Raw genomic sequence first — 19,755 nt, forward strand, 5'->3', positions numbered from 1 at the left:
CAATCTATATCTATTTGTTTATTTCACAGACTTATAATTTTTCAGTGTATATAAATGAAAGAGAGACAATTATGTACTGGTGTATTGCCATAAACATTCAAATTAACTATCATAAGAGAATCGAAACTTCGATGTCTTCTTTGATAGTGTTCATGGTGTTGCCTAACTTTTGTTGTGTGTTTTTGCTGTGTGTTTTTTGATCCAATCATCTCCTAAAATAGCTCCTAATTCACTATCTTGAGCCTTTTCAACAATGTACCAGCTGTTATTCATCAAGAAAACATAGTACAATGCAGGGTCCTCATAGATTTTGGATTTGGCTTCCAAATTGCTCTCTAATCGATCTATAATCAAACGAATCTGTACTGATAGAGAGGAAGTCGAATGCACTCTATCCTCCATTTTGTGATATTCCTTCAACGGGTGTTCATAATCCTCTTCAAACACTTGCTCCAAGGTATGCCGCGACTGACTGGCGAAATGGAGGTAGTTCATCACGAAACGTGTAATTGGGTGAAGTCCGCCTCCAGGGACTGCTGCTGCCTTTGCTGGATCTTGGCTAATCAGATTCGCCAACTCTGTGAAAATACCTCTAATCGCTTCCCCCAATCTCTTCCAAGTTGTTGTTGCTTCTTTTTGTAGTGACCCATTGTATTGATCACGGAACAAAAACTCAAACATCGGAAATAGGTCACGCATTGTTTCATACATGTCGAGGACTCTAAACAACCGCTCAGGTGATCGACTTCCTATGGCTATAGCATCAGCAAAATTCAGCAGCTGAAGGGTAGATTCCTTGCAAACATTTATAAACGATAAATCAACCGAGGAGGAGAACCCAAAGAAAACCCGATCACCAAGTCGCCGTTCCCTCGGGAACAATATCTTCAAAGCCACGTTACAAACATTAATCCATTTTACAATCTCGTCTTCAATTTCCTTCCATGACAACATTTGAACATCTTCGATGCTGAGTTTCTTGAACCCTAATCTTGAGAGGTTTTCCACCAAACATTCTCTCCGGCAACTGAAATACAAGTCGGAGAATTCCTTCTCAAACCCGGCGTTAACCATCAACTTGGCTGTTTTGTGAAGGTTGTCAATTGTTTCAGGTGGCAAAGCGTCAATCATTGGATTCAAATTCTCCTTCGGTCGAAACAGTCCTTCAAAATTGGGGTCAGAAATCCTATATTCTTTCAACTGCTTCAAAAGCATGTCAACATGATTTGAATTTTCCTTCTGAAGCAACTTCATATGATTACTGAATTCTTCCACCATGGTATTAGTATTACTATTAGTACTGGCATGTTGTGGTGAATTTGAATGGACTTCAATAACTACCACACCATTTTCATCTTGAAGACTATTTGCAATTGCATCCATGGAAGAAAAACAAGAACGAAGAATAATCAGCAAGTAGCTGAAACATGCTCCAACGGTGAATAACAGCAATTTAATCTTCATGAGTTGCGCAAGTAGACATCCAAGGAAGAAATAGAGGAGATCGATTTCAAATCCGCACTGAGTTTTCCTCCTCGACAAGCTGAGCGACATGATAGCAAACGCAGCACATGAAATGAGGCTGTATGCATCTGGCTTGCCATTCACCACTTTGTCAAAGAAAAATGAATACAGTGAGGTGATTGTTAATACCAAAAATGCTGTCTGAGCTTTGAACCGAAGAGTTCTTGAGTGTTGCCATATCTTTGCAAATAAAATCACCAAGCATATGATGAAGCTAAAAACGATATAAAGAAGTATCTTCCATAAGTTCCATTGATTTCAAAGAAAGAGACGCAAGCTACTTACACTCTCCAGGCAAGTTCCATTGATTTTTCCATTTTTCACGTCCCAATTTGATCTATGATTATTTCCAATGGGTTACGGGGCAAGTTCCAAACCAAGATAAGAAAAATATCATCTTCAAATCAACTGTTCCGTCAATGATGGTCCTTAGACTATTTATAGAGAGCTCTTATCTTTATCCTTTGTAATTCTCTTATACTATTGTGCATATGAATATTATGAATCAAGAATAAGATATTTATATGGCTACCTTATTTCAACAGTGAGTACAAGTACAATTGTTACTGCATGATCAAATAAGAAAATGTTTTTACAATATACTTGTTTGTTGGATATTTATTATAGCCGCATTGCAAGTACATATTCAAATTCATTCTCTAACATTACTTCTCATTTATTACTAACTTGTTGGAGTGTTAATATTGCAGCTCAACTCCGGCTCCTTTGCACCAATTGTTTGCTCCACGAAACCAACATTCCATTTCATTATCTTGTTGAAACTGCTGTTTTTAGCACTTCAGTTGGCGTAACCGGTTACGCCTGTTACCGTAACCGGTTACGAACCCGTGAAACAGATTTACTGTAGATGTTGCGTTTGCGTAACCGGTTACGCTGTTTGCCGTAACCGGTTACACTGAAGCCCAACTGTTTTTCTGTTTGTTTTAGGGTGCTTTAAATCATTCCAATCATTTTGTAACTTGTACTATATAAGGAGCTCACTACTCCTATGTTGTGGTTAATGCCAATTCACTATCTCACCCTCAATTACTCTCTCTCTCTATTATTTCTCTTCATTCTTTAATCTTCATCTTCTTCAATTGATCATTTTCCCCATTAAAGAAACCTTAATTTGATTTGTATGTTCCAACATTTGGCATCAAGAGCTCTGGTTCTGATCCGATTCCGCTGCAACAATGAGTACCAATGATCGAATCCCATCCAATTTACCGATTCTTGATTCGAAGAATTACGACAAGTGGTCTAAGCAAATGAAGGTCTTGTTTGGATATCAAGAAGTTCTCGATATCGTCAACAATGGAGTCACACCTCTTGGGGCTGAACCTACAGCTGCACATCAAGCCACTTTCAGGGAAGAGAAGAAGAAAGATTACAAAGTTCTCTTCTTGATACACTCTTGCGTCGATGGTGATAACTTCGAAAAGGTCGGTGATTGCGAGTCCGCGAGGCAAGCTTGGTTAATTCTTGAGAAAGCATATGCTGGGGCTGCGAAGGCGAAGGTTGTGAGGTTACAAACTCACAAGAGGCAATTCGAGTTAACGCAAATGGAAGAGAAGGAAACGATCAACGATTATGTGACGCGCATTACGCGCTTAGTGAATCAAATCAAGTCGTGTGGGGAAACGATCTTAGAGCAGAATGTTGTGTCAAAAATCTTACGTTCGTTGACGTCAAGATTCGACAACATTGTGGTTGCTATTGAAGAGTCGAAGGACCTTACGTCGCTGAGCAAGGATGAGCTTCAAAGTTCCCTAGAAGCACATGAACAAAGAATGGACGAGAGAGGAAGCGATAAAGCAAAGGCGGAATTAGCTTTGCAAGCTCGTTTCAATGAAAGGAGTAAAGGTTCGAAAGGGAAATGGCCTTCGAAAGGGAAGCAAGGCGATGGTGAACCTAAACATTCGAAGGGACAAAAGGGTGAGAGCAGCAGCTCAAACGGTTATGGTGATCGAAGCAACGCGAGAGGTGGAAAACCAAGAGACATGAGCAAGGTACAATGCTGGAAATGCAGGAAACTTGGGCATTTTCAAGCAAAGTGTGGTGCTAAACAGCTTGAAACTAAAGGGGATGAAGCCAAGGTTGCTAGGCAAGAGGTGGATGATGAAGCCACACTCTTAATGATGATTACCGATGAGTGCGAAGGCATGACAGAGGTGCTGGACAGCAGCTGCAAGTCACGGGACAGCAGCTGCAACAGTGCAGAAAAAGCGACAGTTTTGAGTTCGGAACAAAATGTGATGATTTCGGTTCGTGATGGAACTCAAGGCAAAGAGGAGTGGTACTTAGACTCCGGATGTTCAACGCATATGACGGGAAGAAGAGATTGGTTTGTGCAAATCAATCAAGTGGCGAAAAACAAAGTAAAGTTTGCGGACGATTCCACTCTCATGGCCGAAGGTGTCGGTGATGTGTTGATCGAGAAAAAGGATGGTGGACATTCTATGATCAAGGATGTGCTATATATTCCAGGTATTAAGTGTAATCTTTTGAGTATTGGTCAATTGCTCGAAAAAGGTTACAATATACGATTGGAAGATAAGATCTTGCGGGTTGTTGATGCTAGTGGAGTGTTGATCCTAAAGGCTCCCATGGCTACCAATAGGACTTTCAAAGTTGAGCTGAAAGTATTGGAGCATAGGTGCTTAGCTACAGCTGCAAGTAGAGAGGAGTGGTTATGGCATTACCGTCTCGGTCACTTGAATTTTCGTGATCTCAAAGCGTTGCAACAAGAAGGTATGGTTACCGGGCTGCCACACATTAACATTCCAGCTGAGTTGTGTGAGGAATGTGTGAAAGGAAAACAACACAAAGGAAGTTTTAGCAAGGATGCGGGTCATAGGACCAATGCACACCTTGAGGTGGTGTATTCCGATGTTTGTGGACCTATGCAAGTGGACACATTTGGTGGCAATCGATATTTCGTCACATTCATTGACGATTTTAGTAGAAAGTTGTGGACTTACGTCATCAAGAGAAAGGATGAGGTGTTTGATGTATTCAAGAGGTTTAAGTCCATGGCGGAGAGGCAATGCGGTCGCAAGTTGAAAGTTCTCAAAACGGACGGCGGAGGTGAGTATACCTCGGTTGCGTTTGGGAAGTATTGTGATGATGAGGGTATAGTGCGTGAGGTTGTACCACCCTATACGCCGCAGCAAAATGGTATTGTCGAGAGGAAAAATCGTTCGATTATGAACATGGTTCGAAGCATGTTAAACGGTAAAAGTCTACCGAAGGAACTATGGGGAGAAGCGGTCTCTACAGCCACATACTTATTGAATCGTTGTCCTACAAAGAAGCTTGAAAAGCTTACACCGGAAGAGGCTTGGTGTGGATTCAAACCGAATCTAAGTCATTTGCGTGTATTCGGTTCGGTGGCTTATAAACATGTGCCGGGACAATTGAGAAAGAAGTTGGACGATAAAGGAGAAGAGATGATATTCGTTGGATATCACTCTACAGGCGGTTACAAACTGTTCGATGCGAGAAATCGGAAGATTCAAATTAGTCGAGATGTTATTTTTGAAGAAAATAACAGCAGCAGTCTCAGCGTAACCGGTTACGGCCAGCCAGTACAAACTGGCGTAACCGGTTACGGACAGGAAAAACAGAGTCAGAATTCTGCAGGGAACAGCGTAACCGGTTACGGCCAGCCAGTACATACAGGCGTAACCGGTTACGAGCAGAACAGAATCCCAACTGCTGTATTTTTTGATGATCCAGTCAGTCCCGAAACAGTTCCGCAGCCTCCGAATGATGTTCAAACTGAAGGACACCGTAGAAGATCAACAAGGCAAAGAGTGTTGCCTTCTAGACTCCAAGAATGTGAGAGATTCCAAGATAACGAAGTTAATAATGAAGGTGATTTCGTTCATTTTGCGCTTATGGCCGAATCCGAACCGGTGAATACGGAGGAGGCTCTAAGGGATCCAAAATGGATTTGTGCAATGAAAGAGGAGCTGGAATCAATCGAGAAAAACGGTACTTGGGAGTTAGTTGATCTACCTCATGGTAAGAAGCCAATTGGTGTCCGTTGGGTCTTTAAAGTGAAAGCAAATCCGAAGGGCGAGATAATCAAGTATAAGGCTCGATTAGTAGCGAAAGGGTTTTTGCAACGTGAAGGAATAGACTTTGAGGAGGTGTTTGCTCCTGTGGCTAGGCTTGAGACCATCCGATTGGTTGTTGGTATTGCAAACAACAACAATTGGAGCGTTTATCAAATGGACGTCAAATCTGCGTTTTTGAACGGTCCACTTGATGAGGAAGTTTATGTTGGACAGCCCCCTGGTTTTGAAGTAAAGAATCAAGAGATGAGATACTACAAGTTGCATAAAGCCTTGTATGGTTTGAAACAAGCTCCAAGAGCTTGGAACAAACGCATAGATGGCTTCCTTGTTGACATTGACTTCAAGCGGTGTGTGTCCGAACATGGTGTATATGTGAGATCAAATGCTAAGGATGGAGTGATAATCCTTTGCTTATATGTGGACGATCTCTTGATTATCGGCAGCTGTGAGGAGAGTATTTCAAGGTTCAAGAAGGAACTCATGAGCGAGTTTGAGATGACGGACCTTGGAATCATGAAATACTTCCTTGGCATAGAGTTCCAAAGGTCAAAAACGGGACTGCTCATGCACCAAAGGAGGTATGCACTTGAGATCTTGAAGAGGTGTGAAATGGAACATTGAAATGTTGCCATTACACCATGTGAAGCAAGGCTACAGCTGTCCAAAAGTGAGGATGAGCAAGATGTTGATCCAACTCAATATCGAAGATTGATTGGATCATTGCGGTATTTGTGCAATACGCGACCGGACTTGGCATTTAGTGTCGGTATTGCGAGTAGATTCATGGAGAGACCAAAGGTATCTCATATGGCAGCTGTCAAGAGGATCCTTAGATATATTAAAGGGACTCTTGGTTGTGGAATTCTCTTTCCGGCATCGGATACGAGCCGAAAGTGTGATTTACTTGGTTTCACCGATTCCAATTGGTGTGGTGATAAGGATGATAGAAAGTCAACAGCTGGATACATCTTTATGCTAGGTAGAACTCCAATCTCTTGGTGTTCGAAAAAGGAACCGGTGGTAGCACTCTCATCTTGTGAGGCCGAGTATATTGCGGCATCGTTGTGTGCTTGCCAAGCCATGTGGCTTATGAATCTATTGAAGGAGCTTAATAGTAGTGAGGGTGAGGCTATTACTCTCCTTGTCGACAATGTCTCCGCGATCAACCTTGCAAAGAATCCAATTGCACATGGAAGAAGCAAGCACATAGAGATGCGGTTTCATTACTTAAGGGAGTTAGTGAGCGATGGAAAGTTACGATTGGGGTATTGTCGAAGCGAAGATCAAGTAGCTGACTTATTGACCAAGGGTGTGACCAATGAGGTGTTCAAGAGGCTGAGAAGGAAGCTGAGCATGGTGGACTTGGACCAACTGAAGTGAGGTGGTGTGTTGAAACTGCTGTTTTTAGTACTTCAGTTGGCGTAACCGGTTACGCCTGTTACCGTAACCGGTTACGAACCCGTGAAACAGATTTACTATAGATGTTGCGTTTGCGTAACCGGTTACGCTGTTTGCCGTAACCGGTTACACTGAAGCCCAACTGTTTTTCTGTTTGTTTTAGGGTGCTTTAAATCATTCCAATCATTTTGTAACTTGTACTATATAAGGAGCTCACTACTCCTATGTTGTGGTTAATGCCAATTCACTATCTCACCCTCAATTACTCTCTCTCTCTATTATTTCTCTTCATTCTTTAATCTTCATCTTCTTCAATTGATCATTTTCCCCATTAAAGAAACCTTAATTTGATTTGTATGTTCCAACATATCTCACCTACTATCTCTAGTTTCCGAGAGGAATACGCTAGACCAGTGACTTCAAACACAAAAGGAAAGAAGTGAATTGTGATATTTAAAATTTGTGATTGATTTTAGAGTTTTATTACTTAATTAGTAAATCGGATTAGTAATTTTAAAGATCGGAGTAAATTAAGCAGCAGAAAGTAAAGCTTTGCAGAAATAAAGAGCTAAGAGTTGAGAGAGATTCCACTAGCGATTTATTCATGTTCGACTGAACGTTGGCCTACTCCTATCCCTAAGACATCTTGAAATTTTGACTATAATTTTGAACTTTTACAGGTTATGCCCACGAAAATCTGATCTTGAAATTTTACACAGACTTATCCCTAACCAAAATGAAAGTTTTTACCTAGGTTGAGCTAACAAACCATTTAGAAATTTTTCAAGCTCATCTCAATAACCAAACATACTTTTTTTAGCAAAATTCTAAAAACCAAAACAGAGATTTTATGATTGTTTTATCTCATGAACCAAATTTAATTTTTCAAAAGTATCACACTCTCGAGAATTACAACAACAACACGACCAATACTTTCTTCCTCACAAGTAGTGTTTCAGTCAAAAAGCACCAATGCAACTTTAAATGAAAGAAAATATTTCATATATATAAATATATAGAGCGAGAGAGAGATAAATTCTAAAAACAAATAGAAGACTTTGGATATTGGTGTGAAATGAAGAGGAGAGACAATCCTCTTTTATATAATAGATGTGAAAATAAAAAAAAAAAACGATCAATGAGCAATTTTAATGTCTCTGTCGATTGGATTGTTGTCCCAATCGGTTGGATAACTAAACTTAATGGATTACCTTGCCTAAGTATAGAAAGATTAGATAAAGAGTCAATATCAGTCATTAAGATATTGTCCTAAAAGTTTGGTTAATGGCTTAGACTTCTTCCAAACGATTGGTTTAAGTACCACATTGATTTGGTAGTTAAAAAATCTTCCAATCGATGAAATTAAGGTCTTAATCAATTGGGTGGTTCAAAAAACTCTTTCACTTGAATAACTTAAGGTCCCAACACTACTACGGAAAAATCATTTCCCAATGGTTGAAAAAGGGATACCATCATGGTTGACCAACCGTTGTGAAGTAAGGTGTGGTTGTAAGTATATTGTTTTCCACCACGGTTGTATGGCCGTTGTGATAAACTAGGTAGTGAGCTACCTATCATAACTATTATAGTAAACAACCGTTATGAAATACTTTGTTTTTTTCAGCATTATGGTATGGTATATAATATTTGGCATGCTATCTATCACCATAGTCTTCTTAATCATCCGTGGTGAAATAATTTTTTTCCTATATATAATCCTTTTTTTTACCTATATTTTATACATATATTACAAACCTAAATATTATCTACATCAAAATCAAAAATATTATTTACATCTATCTAAATAATATAGCAAACATATATTGACAAAATCATGTTTGATCACCCTTGTCAAATAGGACAATGGAATAGTGCCTCCTAATATGGTAAAGAAGTCGATGAAGAAAAAGCTCAAATCGTTCAACATAATGTTTGAAGAAATATGTAGGGTTCAGTCTTCGTGGTTTGTCTTGGATGAACAACTTAGGGAAATCATAAGAGTTTCTATTGCGAGAAACTTGTTGCCAGCGTATGGAAACTTCATTGGGAGGTTTGAGAGTGTTCCGAAACTTGGAAAATATGATCATGATAAATATGTGAAGTATCAAATGGAGGATATTGAATCTAGATTCAATGATTTGTTTCAAGGAAGCAGTGGATCAACTAAAGCTCAAAATTGAGGCTAAAGCTGCATAATTTTGTATGTTTGCCTTTGTTTGTGTAACTGAAACTAAATTATGATTGTCGCAGACTATGTTACATTATACTCTCTCCATCGCTCTTTTCAGATTAGACACATTTTTATGGACATGCTTAGAAAGACATCAAATAAATTTTTTAGCACTTAGAAAAGTGCACTACAACTCAGACTTAAGTGGGAACAAGATATATATTCAATCATCAAAATCATGAGGTTTGCTAGTTTTATTGCTCTAAATCTTTGGCCTAACATGCAACATAATTACGAGACTAACTCCGAAGTTTTAAAATATGCAACATTGTAAAGGTCGCGCATTTGAAACATTTCCAACTAGATCATAAATTATCATTTGATAATTGGCACGACAAATAAAAATTATCATTAATTGTGACAATAACATGAGAACATTATTGACAACATGACTCAAACCAACATAGCTAAAACAAAACAAAACAAAATAGACACAAATTATAAACTACATCATGGATCTCAAACATTCCATACTCAATATACTCGTAACAATATGCTGAAACTTCCCGATGAAGATTCCATATGCTGGTAGCAAGATGTTTTTGAAAGATGCAACAATTGCTCCCCTTAGCTTCTCGTCATGAACAGACCATGTGCACTGAACTCTGCATGTTCTCCGGCCTAGTAAACCTTATCCCATGAGCTTTTCTTGGAACCAAACATTGCAAAGGGTTGCCATTTCCAAATACCTCTGGCTATTCCTCTTGAAAAAATGACACAAGAAAGGATCCACATATTTTTGAGATATCAATGTAAACATGCTCTCTAGCAGCTCCATCGTCCCCTCCGTTTGTGCTGAAAGTGAAAATGCTCCGTCTCCATTAACAACGTTCATCTCCTGTGATTTAATGACAGAAAGAAGATAGCATACGACGCTTTCCATCATAGGATGATACCCACCGTCGGCAGGACCAGCTAGCTTTTCCATGTATAGTGTTTATGGATTCGGCTGTAGAATTTAATGTCATAATTCTGGATACAATTACCTTGAATTTGAATAAAATTCTAGACTTTTGACATCTTATTAATTGAAGTCGAAATTCCTCTATTTATCAATACAAATTTTTTGTCTATTTACGAGATAGATATAAATATTATATTAATTGAATAAATTTTGTAAAAGAATATTCAACTAGTTTTCTCACCTGGTGTGCCTGATTGTGATGCTGGTCTTATTAAGGGAGTGTTGCAGGAATGTCCATGATAGTATATTATTTCAAACACGTTTGGATTGTCACCAAGTTGTTGGATACTCTTTTTGGCTCGACACGCACGTTGCTTCATGTGGTAACACCTGTACATACTCCTGAAACAAAATAAAATGTTTCAAATCGGTTGTTAACGGATTGAATTGTAATTTATTTTAAATTATTATTTGTTCGTTAAATTAAGATGTTTTTGTTTTTCGTCCTTATTTTCTTTTTAAATAAAATTCTTAAGTATTAAATTTTATTTGATTTTAATCTCTAAAATTATAAAACGCATAAATATCTGCGAATTTACTGCGGATTTTAATTTTATAACTAAAATATTCAGCAATCATTTTTTAAAAAATAAAATACATAAACGAAAATAAAAAACACGCTAATTTATAGATATAAAAAATTATTTAACTTTTTTTAATAAATATTTTAGCTTGCGGTATTTTTGTAGTTGACAAAGTAATATTTTTCTCCCTAAATCAAAATTTTAAAAATCAAATCGAATCGGTCGGACCGATCGAATCGAAAATCAAAAAGGTTACCGGTCTAATCTGATTGGTGTATCGGGTATGCTATTGAATTGGTGGGAATCAGTCAAAATCAGAATCGATAGTTTTGGAAAATCAGGGTCAAATGCATGCTTTTTTTCTCGAAACAAAAGACTTCGTTTTCATAATTTTTTTTAAAAAATTAATTAAAATATAATTAGACTTTATTCAAAACTTATTTGAAACAACTTTTCCTTGTTGACAATTATACCTGATTTTAAATTTATATTTTGTATTATTTTGTTGTGACTGATGATTATATTTAAAATTTAAATTTAAAGAATGACATGTGAAATTATTGATTCGACCGATTTAATAAATATATATCCTTGTTATAGAGACCTGTTTATTCAACCGAATTATCTGGTTTAACTCGATTTAACCATGCAGTTCAACTAGTGACTCAGTGGTTCGATCAATAATTCAATAACCAATATCCTTACCAGTTGATAACCAGTCTAACTTTTAAAACATTGACAGAACGTGATTTTCTAATTAATTTATGTTATTTTATACTCTTAAATGATTTTGAATACATAATATTTTATAATATGTTTAGTTATTTTTGAATAAAGTTGATAGTATTTTTTTTAAAAAATTTATTCAATTCGAAGTTAAAATCTATAATTTAACTTAAATGATATTAGTTCAACTTATATTTTAAAAATTTATTTAAATATCAAGGTGTTCATATCTGCACCCATATCAATTAATTTTAGTAGGCAAGTATCCAAACACATGACTATACTCATTTTATTCATTTTTTTTGAGTTTTAATCCTACTCGTTAGGGGTATTTTTGTGAGTGCTCACTGGGGATGGGTTATATTGTCATTCTTAGGTTTGAGCAAGTGAGACTTAAATTGACAGGGTACTGGGGTGGGGCAAATATGAGTTTTCCTTTTGCATATCCAAATCTAAATTTTGGTTAAATATTTATTTCCCACCACAAACTCACATGGGGATAAATAACTGAATTCAAAATTCGTTTCAAACAGATTTGTGTATCTTACCTCATCTCATTCCTGTACCGGAGTCAAATTTTTAAATTGAAATGGTCATTTTCTCAAACTAATAATTTGTCTCGAATTCTAACAAATATTAAAAATAATAAATTAAACAATTGTGAAATTTTTTGACAAACATTTTAAATATTTCAAACAATAAAATACAAACCAAAATATTAATGTACTACTAATAAAATAATTGATATTATAAATTTTTAAAATAGAAGTATTTCAATTATCAACGAGGTGAATTTGAGGAATATTAGTATTTCCATTATTCGCCTCGTACCCATCTTTTAAAACATAAAAAAATTCAAACTCATACTATACACTCAATTAAAATAGATTTTATCCATCAAACTCGAAGTGAGCTTGGACAAATATCCACATGGATTTTGTTGTCATGTTAAACTTAAATTGATCAAGTCAAAATATAAATTAATTATTCAATTGACTATGCGTACCTAGGATATTTGAAGCCAATCTCCTCTTCCAGGGTCGACCCATGACGTCTTGAGTCCTGAGACAAAATTTAAAATTAAATATTTTTAATATAGTAAAAAATTTCTAAAATTAATACAATTTAGATATTTTAAAGTGTAAAATATTAAATTATTATAATTAATTTTATTTTAATTAATAAAAAATCAATTCATTTAAACACTCTTCTCATTATTTAAAAAAATTATAATTCAAAAACAATGTCACAATTATAAAAAAAAAATTAGATATTAAGTCTCCTATTTATTAAAAAATTAAACAAAAACTTATTATTTATGTGTAATTTTTAAAATAATAAATCAAACAATATACATTATAAATATTTGTTATTACGATATATTCTAAATAGGTGTTATTATTTAATTGATATATAATATAATTTAAAAAATTATTTTAAAAAAATCAATTAACAAAATTATATAAATATGAAATAAAAATTTAAGGCCCTGGGCACTAGTTTGGTGGCCTCCTCCTAGGGCCGGTCCTGACCAATTTTGTTCCGTATAATTTCCATGTAAACCCGTCTTGATGTATAAGCATTTTATACAGTATTTGATATGTGCTTCCAAACTGTTGTGTAGGAGATATCACTAATGTTCTCATATTCTGAGTTGTTTTCCTGCGTCTGATTAATGGCAGGAGACAATCATTAAAGCAATGTGGAAAAAAAAAAGTAATTATAGAGTCTAATTAGTGCAGGAGACAATAATTAAAATTGTGAAAAATAATAATTATAAAGATAAAAGTAGGTAGTAATATTTGGACTTATATCCTCTCTTTTATTTTTCTCTTTTACGCTCTTCTAACTATTTTTTTTTTTTAATAAAGTCTCATATATTAAAAAGAAAAAAAGCCCAAGATATAAAAGATATAAGAACCATGGATTTCCAAACCACCATGGCTTTCGCAGGCAGGATATCACTGGATCATACCAATTTGGGTTAAGAAAGAACAATAGAAGGATTTTTGTAACAGTAAACCTCCTTGAGAGATAGCTCGCCGGATAAAAAATGTGGCCAGTACAAAAGATCCAATTCTGAAGGCGACACGATAGGGAATATTCGCTGACGAAGAAAAGGGAAAAGCTGATCCCAGTCAGCCGGAAAAACCCCATTGACCATCGATAAAAAAAATCAGCAACTTTAGACGAAACGACAATTCCATTGGAACGGAGAAACTCAAGAGAAAAGTCTTCAATAAGCGGCGGTCCGCACCACCTATCCTGCTAAAAGTTGATTGCAGCGCCATTACCAACAGACCAAACACCAATATCCTTAATAAGAAGAACCTCCGCTTTGATGGAGGACCAAATAGACGAAAAAATGTGGAACTTAATCGGACCGTAATTCTTAAGGACCCTACTCTTCAAAATGAAGGCCCAATGCTCCTGACCAGTAAGCATATCCCAAGCTAATTTAAGGTTACAGGCCTCATTGAGCTTGATTAAAGATCTGAGACCTAAGCCACCATGTGCATAAGGTTTACACATCTTTTTCCAAGCCACTTGAACAAGTTTTCTGTTCTCGACTGAACCAGTCCAAATAAAATTGTGGCAAGTCAAGATCCAAGTCAACAACTATAAAAAAAATTATATGCTACAATTGTGAAAAAGAGAGACACAGAAAAATGAATTATAGGTTTCTTTAAGAGAATATTCAAGTGAAAAGATGAATGCAATGAAAAATGATAAAGATACGACAACATTTGCATGTGACAGTTATGTCTACAGTATTTATGATGATAATTCCATAAACTTTGCATGTAAGGATTTAACTTGAATTATCGATTCAGGTGTTTCATACCATGTTATTCTTAGGTGTGATTTATTCTCATCTTATAATATTGGTGATTTTGGAATAGGAAACACAAGAAATGAAGGAGTTTGTAAAAGTATTGGTAAGAGAGATGTTTGGGTTGAATTGGTGTTTGATGCAAGTTTAAATTGAAAAATATGAGACATGTTCTTGATATTCATCTCAAATTGATTTCGGTCAAAGTCTTGGATATTAAAGATCATCACACTTACTTTGATAGAGGTGGCATAAATAAAACCACTAAAGGGTCAATGGTGGTAGCAAAAGGGCAAAGCCCCACAATTATTTAGAGAGGGGCATGTGAAGCTATGCATGGAGGAAGTGAATGCGTTTGAAGATGCCTCTAGTAATTTATGACATACACACCATAGTTAATTGAGTGATTAATGACTCAACATTCTTGCAAAGAAAAAAAATCGGTGAAAAGTACTCCTCTAAAAACTTAAACTCGTTATTTTTTTATAAATAACATATAGTTTCCTTTCATCTTAATGGTCCTCATAGGAGGTCAAATATTTTAAATTTAATTCACATTGATGTTTGCATGATGGATGATAAATTTTTAGATACTGCATCATATTTTGTTATTTTTATTGACGACCACACTCTATAAAAGTGTGGACTTTATACATAATGGAAGAGTCAACATTAATAACAATAATTAAGTTAAACTCTTCAAACTACTCCATTTGAAAACCCGTAATAGAATACATACTCTAATGCAAATATTTGTATGAACATTTGCAAAACAAATGGACGAAGCCAACAAGTATGAGAATGAATGGATGAACAGGAAAACTATTGGACAATTTCGACAATAGATAGATCAAAGTGTTTTTCATCATGTTGCACATGAAACTATTGCGCACACATTATGGATGAAATTGAAAACTTTGTAGAGAGAAAGACAACCAAGAATAAAGCCTCTTATTCATCGATTGGTGAGCCTCAAGTATAAAGAAAACCCGAATGTTTACAAATACTTGAGAGATTTTTAATGATTAGTAAATCAACTCACCATTATGAAAGACGATGCTTGAAGATTAATTGCAAGTATTGTTACTATTAAGTTCATTACCATACAATTGGGACATATTTGTGGTTTTGTTAAGTAACTCATCACCACGTAGTGTCTTGAACTAGTTTTAGTTTTAGTATGTTTGTTTTATTTTTAGCTTAACATTATAGAAAGAGATAAGAAAAAAATGTTGAGGTTGATTGAAAATATATATGATGAAGAAGTCTTACATCGTTTAATTTAGTAAAGGAAGAGAGAGTCTAACATTATATAAAAGATTTAAGTTTTACGTTACAAAATGTGTCAATCAGAAGTATTTTTAGCTTGTATTTGACTTTTATATTTTTTTTAAACTTTTGTGTTAAGAGTGTTGTGAAGATGGTTAAATATTTGGTTTGAGAATGTTATAACAATTTTTATATATTATTATTCTCTAATTTCATTTGATAGCGGTTGTGGTCTACTTTTCGATTATGCAATTATTCTCTACTTTTCGATTGCGGTCTATTATCTAATTTTGCAATTTCCATGTTGTTATTATATTTCTCTTTCTCTATTATTTGTTTTTTCTGAACTATGAAAAAGAGATAAGTTTTTAAACTGTTTAACATAAAGTTTAGATGATACCTTACTCGCGGTTGGCAGGGGAATGCTTCGGAATCTTTCACATTCACCTCATGGGTTAATTCGGGTGAGATAGTGCTCATGTTCTGTTGTCCATTGTAGTGCAAAACTTTCCAAGCATATTGTCGGATCCAATCATTCTCCAAAAGGGATCCTAATTCATTATCTTCTGCAATTGGGATTATGTATGTGCCATTGTTCATCAAGAAAATATCCCCTGAAAAAGAGCCATCGTAGAATTTGGATCTGGCATTTAAATTGCTCTCCAATGACTCCAGATACCTATGCTCTTGCCTGTAAAATTCCTCCAATTGAATGAAAATGTCTCTGATTGCTTCTTCCAATTTCTTCCGTGTGGTGTTTGCTTCATTCCTTAGAGACACACTGTATTCATCACAAAAGAACGATTCAATTTCTGGAATTAAGTCACGCAGTGTTTCCAACACCTCCAGCATTTTAAACAAACGGTCTGGGGAATGGCTTCCAGAGGCGACAGATTGAGCAAAACTCAGCAACTGAATGGTGGATTCCCTGCAGATTTCCACGAAGGAAAAATCAGCTGCCGATGAGGATCCAAAAAAAATGCGGTCACAGATTCGTCGCTCGCCAGGAAAGAGTATCTTCAGAGTGATATTGAAAGTTTTAATCCATTTCTCAATTTGGGCTTCGAGGACGTTCCATGGCATATTGTGAATGTCCTCGATGCTGAGCTTCTGTAACCCGAATAATCTATGCATTAGGCACTCATTTAAGCATTCCCTACGGCAATCGATGTAGACATCTGAAAAATCTTTCTCAAATCCAGAGCTCATCATAACCTTTGCTGTTTCCTCAAGGCCTTTGATGGTTTCTGGCTTCAGCGCATCCATCATGAAGTTAGTATCGGTTACCACCAATTCAGAGTATTCCTCAACATATTTTTTTACATACTCCAACACCATTTGAATGAAATTTGAATTTTCACGCCGAAGCTCCGTTACAAATGTCTGAAGTTGTTCCATCATATTACTAATATCAGCGGTGATCACCAATTGTGGTGAACCGATGCTACTGTTATTGGCACTGCTAGTAGCACTAGCAGTATCAGTACTGGTGAGTTGTAGAGAAGCTATAGAAAGAACCACCGAATTTCCATTTTGGAGATCAGAGTGCGGATTATTTGCTCCAGCATCTATTGAAGAAAAGGAAGAACGGAGAATAATAAGGGAATAGCTGAAACCTGCTCCAACAAAAAATAACTGTAATTTAATCTTCATGAGTAGCACAATTAGACATCCAAGAAAGAAGTAGAGAAGATCGATTTCGAATCCAAAATGAGTTTGCCTTGACAGGCTGAGTGACATGATAGCAAAGGCAGCATATGAAATGAGGCTATATAGATCTGGTTTCCCATTCACCTTTTTGTCGAAGAAAAAGGAATAGGCAGATGTGATTGCCAGTACAAGAAATGCTGTATGAGCTTTGAACCGAAGACTTGTGGAGTGTTGTAATAATTTTGCAAAGAAAATCATGAGGCTGATGAAGAAACTGAAAATGCAGTAAAGAAAAACCTTCAAGAGATTCCAACTTCCAAAGAGATAGTTGAAGGAAGAGCTTAGAGCATAACTGACGAGTCCAACAACAGCTGAGGCAAAGCCTACAAATCTCCACACTTCTGGCTGCACCAGCCATCTCCAAATTTGGGTTAGCATATGCGTCATCTTTTCGAATCCCCACTGAGTTTGCCAAAACAAACTCAACAACATGATAGCAAAGGCAGCGTGTGAAAATGAAGAATATTAAATATATCTATTTAAGTTAAAATTTCAAAGAAAAGGACCAAAGCTGCTTATAGTATGATTTGTAAATTGTATACACGGCGGCTCCAATACTTTAGATATTTTGATGAGATAAGTTTTCCATCAATTCTCTCCCTCCACATGTTTACTCTAGCCTTAGAATTTATTTCATATCTTCTCAATTATTTATGGCACATACCTGCCTCTCTGTTTTATTACTTTCCAATGAATTACTAGGAAAGTTACTAAGAAAGTTCCAACCCAACGATGGTCCGACTATTATAGTCTCCTTTTATCATTGATTACATGATTAATTTCAAATTTTTTAACCTATTATATTTTTTTCTTAGGTTTGTTTTCGAGTTCTTTTTTAAAAGATTTTGAAAGAGTACTTTAGAAATTTTAATGTATATTTGATATTTAAAAAAATATTAAAATATTAAAATGACAACATTATATTATTCTATGCTAAGAAATCATGTTATTTTATTCTTACTATTTTTTTTTATTTATTTTAAACATGTATCAAAATTAGAACGTAGCCCTTCAAAATCTATGTGTTGTGTTGTGCAAGTATAATCGTCACTAAGTAAGACCGGTCTAACGTATTTTGAGGTTTAAGGCTAAGGCTCTGTTTGGTAAGCCATGTTTTCGAGCTTATAGCTTATGTCTTATGTCTTATAAGTTCATATGATAATTTAGACCCGTTTGGTAACGGTCTTTTCATCACGAGCTTATAGCTTATTTTACTAGCTTATAGCTTATTTTCCAGACGCTATTTCAAATAGCGTTTTAGCTTATGTCTTATAGCTTATAATTTTTTCTTCCTTTTTTATCCTTATTATTTTAATTAAAATCCATTTTTAACCCTTATAATTTATTTTTATTTAAAATAAAATAAATATATATTAAATATCTTTTATGTCATTTTACATTTATAAGTTAATTGAACCGCTAATTTTACCAAACACTTCAATTAGATTATAAGCTATCAGTCTCAACCATCCGCTATAAGCTATAAGTCATCAGTCATCAGCCATCAATCATAAGCTATAAACTATCAGCTAGCTTATCAGTCAACCGCTATTTTTACCAAACAGACCCTAAATTAATTTACAAAATTTTCAAAATATTATTTTTTAAAATTAATTAATTTTTTAAAGAACAAAACTTAGGTACAATTCTTTATATGTGGTTCTTACTATTTTTCAATGAAAATATGACAAGTGTATAATTTCAACTTACACGTATGCAGATTTCTCCTATTTTTACTCACTAAATGATATTTAATTATATTTGTCATATTTTTATTAAAAAATAGTAAGAACCACACCTAAAGAATTGTATCTAAACTTTGTTATTTTTTAATTTTATATATATATATATATATATATATATATATATATATATATATATATATATATATATATATATATATATATATATATATATATATATATATATATATATTTATTAAAAAAAATATATCCAGTCTCCATGACATATTCCATGTAAATTGACACAAGTTTATTCAAATAATGTTGTAATTGAAATAAGTTATTTAAAAATGGCAAAATAAACGATAGCAGAAGCTAGGTACTATGCTTAGCACTTAGCTATTATGTCTTATGTTTACTTTCTTGAAACTTCTGTAACTAATATTAATTTAGTGGCCTTTTTTCCAGCATTTAAGGCCTATTTCAAGGCTCAAGAAATTGAGGCTTAAGGCGACGACCTCACTCTCCTTGGGTTTGGGCCGGCCCTGCACTAAATTTAAATTAGTCTCAGATTTTTAGCTCAGTATTTTGACATGAATGTGAGATATGAGATGGATATAAATGCTAAATGTAGACAGTTAAGTAACATTTTCGACACCAAATCACAGATTCGACAGATGGACCTTTTCGATAAATGTGTTTATATGATATGAAGACGTTTTTTTACAACAGTAACGATTTGAAGTAGTTCAAGAGCCAAAGCCACATAAAAATGAATTAGAAGATAAAAGTCCACGTAACGAGATAAGT

At 35.0% G+C, this 19,755-nt stretch overlaps 2 protein-coding genes across 6 annotated transcripts; both read right to left on the bottom strand.

Annotated features, from left to right (window-relative positions):
- Positions 1–22: 22 nt before the first annotated feature.
- LOC131631687 (exocyst complex component EXO70B1-like) lies at positions 23–1,989 on the bottom strand. Its single transcript, XM_058902456.1, has one exon. The coding sequence runs from the start codon at positions 1,552–1,554 to the stop codon at positions 163–165; it is 1,392 nt and encodes a 463-aa protein (XP_058758439.1). The 5' UTR covers positions 1,555–1,989; the 3' UTR covers positions 23–162.
- A 7,551-nt stretch (positions 1,990–9,540) lies between these two features.
- Positions 9,541–17,872, bottom strand: LOC131631685 (uncharacterized). 5 transcript variants are annotated; one of them, XM_058902452.1, is made up of 6 exons: positions 17,348–17,872; positions 15,954–17,169; positions 12,984–13,119; positions 12,458–12,513; positions 10,383–10,543; positions 9,541–10,186 (listed from the first exon to the last, which is right to left on the bottom strand). In XM_058902452.1, the coding sequence occupies exons 1-6, from the start codon at positions 17,619–17,621 to the stop codon at positions 10,083–10,085; spliced, it is 1,947 nt and encodes a 648-aa protein (XP_058758435.1). In that variant the 5' UTR covers positions 17,622–17,872; the 3' UTR covers positions 9,541–10,082. The 5 variants fall into 5 exon arrangements, with proteins under 5 accessions (XP_058758435.1, XP_058758433.1, XP_058758434.1 ...); XM_058902450.1 differs by having other exon boundaries at positions 15,954–17,872; XM_058902451.1 differs by lacking the exon at positions 12,984–13,119 and having other exon boundaries at positions 15,959–17,872.
- Positions 17,873–19,755: the final 1,883 nt, after the last annotated feature.

The sequence above is a fragment of the Vicia villosa genome, unplaced genomic scaffold (assembly GCF_029867415.1).
Source record: "Vicia villosa cultivar HV-30 ecotype Madison, WI unplaced genomic scaffold, Vvil1.0 ctg.000857F_1_1, whole genome shotgun sequence".
In the NCBI taxonomy this organism is placed as follows: domain Eukaryota; kingdom Viridiplantae; phylum Streptophyta; class Magnoliopsida; order Fabales; family Fabaceae; genus Vicia; species Vicia villosa.